General features: G+C 50.7%; 1 protein-coding gene across 1 annotated transcript; it reads left to right on the top strand.

Moving 5' to 3' along the window:
• Positions 1–7116, top strand: ISG20 (interferon stimulated exonuclease gene 20). The gene is made up of 4 exons (XM_080914633.1): positions 1–257; positions 530–782; positions 2687–2887; positions 6983–7116. The coding sequence occupies exons 2-4, from the start codon at positions 555–557 to the stop codon at positions 7097–7099; spliced, it is 546 nt and encodes a 181-aa protein (XP_080770759.1). The 5' UTR covers positions 1–257; positions 530–554; the 3' UTR covers positions 7100–7116.
• Positions 7117–7423: the final 307 nt, after the last annotated feature.

The following is a 7423-nucleotide window of genomic DNA, read 5'->3' on the forward strand; positions in this document are numbered from 1 at the left end:
CCAGAGGAGGGACAGCCTGACGCAGTCAGCCCTGAGCAGCCAGCCCTGATTCAACCTGCCAGCCCCCTTACCTGTCAGCCTCAAGGAGATGGAATAGCCCAGCCTACAAGACCTGCCCCCACTCCCTTAACTTCCCTAGATAATGACCAGAAACTGAAACTAAAACAGAGTTAAGAGATGAGTCACTTCCCAAAGTGACTGAAGTAGCCGAGAAGTGGCAACAGAGAGGCAGAAAAGAATCCAGGGCACAGAGACAGGTGAGAGCAGGTACCACATAGCTGCCTGGGAGGCAATGGGAGGGGGGTTCTTAGCGGGACAGGCAGACAGGGTCCACAAGCTCTGGGACCTAGCACAGAGAAGCTGGAGACTGGCAAGAGGCCAGCTTCTCCTGCTGCCAGGTGGCACTGGAGATAATGGGCAGGGCTCAGGGTGTAGTTTGGCAGGGTGGTGACCCAGAATGCCTGGAGGGTTGTTGGTTCTTGACTGACACCCTGATTCTCCCCCACCCCCACCTCTCCACCTCCTCCAGGGCTTTCTGAGGGTCGGCAAGGAGCATGGCAGGCAGCCCAGAGGTGGTGGCTATGGATTGTGAGATGGTGGGGCTTGGGCCTCAAAGGGTGAGTGGCCTTGCCCGCTGCAGCCTTGTGAACATCCATGGTGCAGTCCTGTATGACAAGTACATCCGACCTGAGGGAGAGATCACGGATTATAGAACCCAAGTCAGCGGGATCACGCCTCAGCACATGGTGAGGGCCACGCCATTTGGTGAAGCCAGGCTAGAGGTAAGTGAAGGACCATGAGTAAAGTCAGCAGTAAAGTCAACCCTCCAGGCACCTTGTCCTTACTCCTCAGCTCCTTCCTGGGGTCTGGGGTCTGTTGCTCTCCCACGAGATATTCCTCACAAATTTGAGGGAAGAACCCTGGGTATCCCTGTCACAGCCCTCGACTAGCTAGTTTCCCGCTAACAGAGAACCCCGGGCTCCCATCTGGAACCTCTCTTGGAGCATCGATCGGGTCCAGCTTTCCAGTCTTATGATGGGGACACTGAGTCTCACCTGATGTACCCTCTCTTCTCTGCCACACTGCTCTGGGGAACCTGGGAGATGGTGTTCTGAGGCTGAGCTGGTTCTGACTCAGCAGCCAGAGGCTCCTTGGCTGAAGGAGATCATGTTCCCAGACTATGTGCTCTGGGCCACTGAAGCTCAAGGTTCTTACCCTTTAGCCTTGTGACTATGCCTTCCAGACATGTAGGACACAGGGCTGGGCAGTTCTAATGGTTGTCCATCCTCCTACTGGGCTGCCATGTGCCTGGATCAGGTTTGTTCATCAGCTGCGTCCCAAGCAGCCAGGTTCTGCCACTGTCCCCCCCCCCCCCCCCGCCCTGTGTGGAAATCCGAGTACCCTGATGGTGCTTAGCAAAATAGCCTCCAAATGGCCCAAACACTAGTAGCATTTGTCACGCATCTGCATCTGCGGTAGAGGGGCAGTGCGTCAGGGCCAGTGAGCAGGAATTGTGTGAAGATTGTCTGCCATGTGGGATATTCTAGGCTTATCTCCGTGTCTGACATTTTTCCTTCAGGGTTTCCCCAGCCATGGGAGTTCCATTCCCTCCCTATCCTGTGTTGCTTGCTGTTAAGATAGGGTCCTGTGTCACTCAGGGTGGCTTTGCTCCTCCCGCCTCCGTCTGTCCCGGATTCTGAGGTCACAGGCATTGTGCCCGGTTTATACGGTGTAGAACCTGGGTCTTCAAGTGCTAAGGCCCACACTCCAGCCTTAATTTTAATCTTTAAAGAGGACTATGAAGGAATTTGCACATATCTAAAATGGTCAGAGACACTTTGGGCACAGTCATTCACTTGGTGTGTCTCTATTGCTCGCTTATAGAATCCTGCTGAGTCCGGGCCTCCTTCCTAAAAGAGCTAGTTTTTGTAGCCACTGAACAGACCCACCAACTTAATGTGTTAAGACAAGGTGGATTTATTATCTTAATGTTCTTCATTTCAGAAGTCTGACCTGGGCCTAATGGGACTAAAAGTCAAGGAGTCTTCGAGGCTGGCTCCTTAGGTTCCTTCCCAGCTTCTGGAGGTGCTAGAACACATTAGTCCTTCCTCTGTATTCAAAATGACCAACAGCCCACAAATTCTCTTCATAAAGAACCCCTAGTCTTCAAAACTAAGGGCCCTGTGATAATGGGGATTTGTTCTGGAGCTCTCTCATCCTCTGTCCAGTGTTAAGGATTGGATCTTATAACTTTCCTGCTGAGCTACAAACCCAGAAGAAATGTTCCCCCTTTTAAAAATATCATCATCTGGCTAACAATTTAAGTTCCGCATGCACCTTAGCCCCACCTCCACCTCCATCTCTGGTCCAGGGATGTATTCACAGATTCTCCTCGGAGGGGTCTGGATAAAGTTTGGGAGGTCATGCAGATTGCCAAGGAGATGAAGACATAGTCAGTGTGCTGCTGTCCATGCAGGCCCGTCCCATGAGCCATGGGAGCAGTCCAGGCCAGGGATCCTCACAGACTTAAGACTGTTTTGAAAAGGGCTTTGGACCTCTCTTCCCTCCAGTGAGGGGGCATGATTTGCCCACAGTCAGTTAGCAACTCCAGGAGTTGGGGAAGGGAGATACCCCACCTGGAGCACCCAGGGCGGACATGTGTGAGGCCACCTGTCTTCCTGGACAGATCCTGCAGCTTCTGAAAGGCAAGCTGGTGGTGGGCCATGACCTGAAGCATGACTTCAATGCCCTGAAGGAGGATATGAGCAAACACAGCGTCTATGACACGTCCACAGACATGCTGTTGTGGCATGAGGCCAAGCTGCACTACTACAACCGCGTGTCCCTGAGGCTGCTGTGTAAGCGTCTGCTACACAAGAACATCCAGGTGAGGAGCCTCCTGCCCCCATGACCCTTCCTGTCTCTCTCTTCTCCCTCCTCCCCTTTTCTCTCCCTCCTCGAACTCAGGTAAGGAGTAACCTGTTCTTCCTCTTTCTCCTTCCTCTCCTCCTCCAAGCAAGGAGGTCTCCTACTTTCTTCCTTTGTCCTCCCTCTCCTTCTTTGCTTCTAAAAGTGAGGATCTTCCTCTCCCTCCACCCCACACTTTCACTCCTCCTAAGGGCAGATCAGTCCCACCTGCCTAAGCTGTCCAGGTAAGGATCCTCTGCAGCTTGCTGGGTCTAGGCCTCATCCGCCCCCCGGGACTCCACACCAACACTTGAGGAGCCCTTGTGCAGACATGTGACCCCAAGACTCTCCTTTCCACTCCCATGAGGCTGGATGCTTGTATGTGTGATGCGTCTTTGGCTTCAGGAGGCCAGAGTCCAGGAAAGGAATTGAGAAAGCCCCTGAATCCCAGGGGTACCCATAGGGAAGGAGAGGGGAAAGTCCCTGGCTCAGGCTTCTTGCTTTCAAACCCTGTGGACCACAAGGCTTATGCCATGATAGCCACCCTCCCCACAGGGAAGTGGTGGAAAACCTGTACCCCCCACGGCCATAGTGGGACCTGACAGCTCGGGTTCCTGTCCTGGATCAGTCAGTGCTGTTCCTCGGTGCTACCTCCTTGGTATGTGACATGAACTCACCCTCATCCAAGTAGGAAGAGCTGTGGGTGGGTTAGAGTGTTACTGCTGTGAACAGACACCACGACCAAGGCAGCTCTTATAAGGACAACATTTAACTGGGGCTGCTTACAGGTTCAGAGGTTCTGTTTATAACCATGCAGGCAGGCATGGTAACAGGAGGAGCTGGGAGGTCTACATCTTCATCTGAAGGCTGCTAGTAGAATACTGGCTTCCAGGCAATTAGGATGAGGGTCTTAAAGCCCACACCCACAGTGACACACCTACTTCAACAGGGCCACACCTTCTAATAGAGCCACTGCCTGGGCCAAACATAAATCAAACCATCCCAGTGGGGGACAAACCCTAACTGCCAAACACTACATAAATGTTCTCCTAGTCTACACTTTACTTTTGTTTGGTTTGGTTTTCAAGACAATGTTTCTCTGCATAGCCCTGGCTGTCCTGGAACTCTCTCTGAAGATCAGGCTGGCTTCGAACTCAGAGATCTGTCTGCCTCTGTCTCCTGAGGGCTGGGATTAAAGATGTAATGGCATTGCTCAGCTGTTTTTTTGTTTGTTTGTTTTGTTTTGTTTTTTGGGTTTTTTAAAAAAATATTTTTTCAGCACTGGGAAATCAGACCCAGGGCTTTGAAAATAACATGCAGAGGGAGCACCTACTGTGAACTCCGTCCCTAGTCAGCCTTTGTTCTCTTACCGTAGGCTCCAGCTATGCAGCCTTACATTCATAATCTTCCTGCCTCAGTCTTCTGAATGCTGGTATTGCAGGTATATGACCAGCTTCAGTAGCTCTTTATTGAGCACCTACTCTGTCTAGGAGGAGCTCTTGGTTGAATGGTGGTAGCCCAGGGGCAGGCCACCAGCACTGTCCAGCAGAAGGTGGCGGGGGTGGGGGTGGGGTGCAGTGAGGGCCATAACTCAGTTGGCAGACTGCTTTCCTAGCATGGCCAAGGCCCCATGTTCAATCCCCAGCACCACATAAACCAAGTGCTGCTCTTGCCTGAATTCTAGCACTTAGGAGGTAGAACAGGAAGATCAGAAGTTTCTGGTCATCCTCAGCCACAGAGGCTAACCTTAAAATAAGGGGATAGTATCCTGGGGATGGGGAAAATGATAGTCTGCAGGATAGGAGAGTAAATCCCAGCATCATCTGCAGGACCAAAGTTACAGAGGTCTAGAGAGAGGAAGGAGAGGGTTGGAGAGGGTACATGTGCCAGGGCCTGGAGTGTGGGAATATCTTGGCTGGGTGAGCGGCTAGTGGCATGGAGCCCCATCCCACATTTGTGGGAACTGTGTTGGAAGCAGGAGTGGGCCTGAAGCTGGCTGGCCTGTCAGTCTTCTGACCCAGGACAATGGTCCTGGCTTCTCTTGTAACCTGGAGGCATGCTGTAATCTGGTGAGTCAGGAACTTTACCTGTCCCTTGCTACCCTCTGTAAGCTCTCAGCTCAGGCCTTGACCTGGGAAATCTTTAGCCTGGTCTGCAGGCCTCTTAGGCTCTCTGTTTCTCATCTGCATTAGTTCATTCTCCTCACCAGCTCCCAACACACTGATGTCCTCAGAGCCTGCCCTCCAGCCTGAGGGAATCACCCTGCAGATCACCTCAACAAGAGCTGACCCAGGCTTGTCACAGTCAGGTGATGATCCTTCCACTCAAGGGTATGAGCCCCACAGAAGACTGGAGACTTGCCTGAGGCCCTAGGAGGGGCACTAAAACTGGGATCAAGGCCAGAACTACTCACTTCTCACAGCAGACATCCCCCTTCAGATCACTCCCCCTCCTCTCTCTCTCTCTCTCTCTCTCTCTCTCTCTCTCTCTCTCTCTCTCTCTCTCTCTCTCCCTCTCTCTATCACACACACACACACACACACACACACACACACCTGTAGCTTCCATGTCAGATAGCAAAGTAGTACACTTCAGAATCCTGTCGTTAGTTTCCTTGCCAGGCCAGTGAGGGTGGTGAGGGACAAGACTGTGAAGCCAGACACCACAGCCACCTGCTTATAACAAAAAGTAGGATGGGAAGCTGCAGGCACCTGAGCTAGACCTCTCTGCACGTGTCCCTGACACCCAGTATGGAGGGTGGTGGGAAAGGAGCCCTTGGGAGGAAAGGCAGGCCACCTCAGCAGACAGGCATCAGAGAAACTGAGGCCCCTGCATCCAGTAGCAGGCAAGACTTAAGATGGAAAGAACCCAGATGTCCTTCAGTTGATGAATGGATACAAAAATTGTGGTATATTTACACAATGGAGTACTACTCAGCTATTAGAAACAATGACTTTATGAAATTTCTAAGAAAATGGATCAGAATATCATCCTGAGTGAGGTAACCCAGTCACAAAAGAACAGACATAATTTGCAGTCACTGATAATTGGATACTAACCCCAGAAATCTCTGAATACCCCAGAAACAACTCACAGGCCATATGAAGCTCAAGAAAAACAAAGGTCAAAAAATGAAAGCCTCAGGCCTTCTTAGGAAAAAAAATTAATGTATAACACCCTCTCAGAGTGTGGTACACCTGGACCTTAAATCATTAATAATCCAAGAGCTAAGAATATAGCCTTGTGGCAATTTTTGGTATTCAAAGATCATGCTTAATCTATACTGACCAAGAAAACTGACTGTTTCCATGTTATGTTCTGTCCTACATGTACTTTATGCTTATGGTAACTAGTAGGATTTCAATGCATGCTATCAACCCTCTAAAAGAATTAAGTACCGACAAAAATATATTCATATAGTGTTATGCTAAAGAAAGAAAGAAAGGAAGGAAGGAAGGAAGGAAGGAAGAAAGAAAGAAAGAAAGAAAGAAAGAAAGAAAGAAAGAAAGAAAGAAGAAAGAAAGCAGAGGGAGGTGAAAGATGCTCTAGGAGTGGGCCTGGCTCATGGGCATAAGCCCTCACTCCATAACATTTGCAGTGTTTGAGCCAGTTTTGCCACTACTCAAACGGGGGATGGCCAGATGTAGCTCTTGGAGTTTGGGGAGGTTCCACGGGCCAAGTGATTATCAGCACAGAGATGGCAGGTGGCAGCCATATCTTCCTGAATGGGACATGTACAGAGCCCAGTTCTACCCCATGCTCTGCCCCCTCTTCAAAGAGCTTCTGCTTTAGTTTCCCAGGAACTGGCAGCCTCTTGGGGGAAGGAGGATACAGCCAGGCATTGACACCCTCCATCTTTGCAGAATGACCAGGATTGCTGGTCTTCACTTGCTGATACCCTTCCCGCCTCTGAGCTGCCTTACTTTCCCCCTGCTCCCTGGAGCTGCTTGCTCTAGCCACCTGCTGACATTCCCCCCAAACCCGAGTCAGGGATCTCAGGGACACTCAGACACACTGAGCAGCTCCAGGGCTGGGAAGGCAGCCTCCTGAGCACCCATTCTCCCTCTGTCTGCAGAATAGCTGGAGGGGCCACTGCTCTGTGGAAGATGCCAGGGCCACAATGGAGCTCTACAAAATCTCTCGGCGACTCAGAGCCCAGAGGGGGCTGTCCTGCCTGGGGACATCAGACTGAACTTCATCCTCATCCAGGAGCAGGAGCTTACAATGACAGCTTCGATGACAGTGGGAAATGCAAAACCAAGAACACTCCCCCATTACAGCAATTCTCTTGCTTGGGGCCAGAAAAAAAAAAAAAAAAAAAAAACCTTTAGTAATAAATGGCTTTGATTTTGTCTAATCAACCAGGACCTCTTGTCTTTTGCCCAGGAAATGGGCAAGTGCCTCTTTCTCCACTTCCTTGTCCCCCCTCCCTCTCATATTTTCCCTTCTTCCTTTTTTTCTTTCCGTCCCACCCCAGAATTATTTCATACATTGTAAAGAGGGTACTGGGCATAGC

Source organism: Micromys minutus (assembly GCF_963924665.1).
Source record: "Micromys minutus genome assembly, chromosome: 3".
NCBI lineage: Eukaryota > Metazoa > Chordata > Mammalia > Rodentia > Muridae > Micromys > Micromys minutus.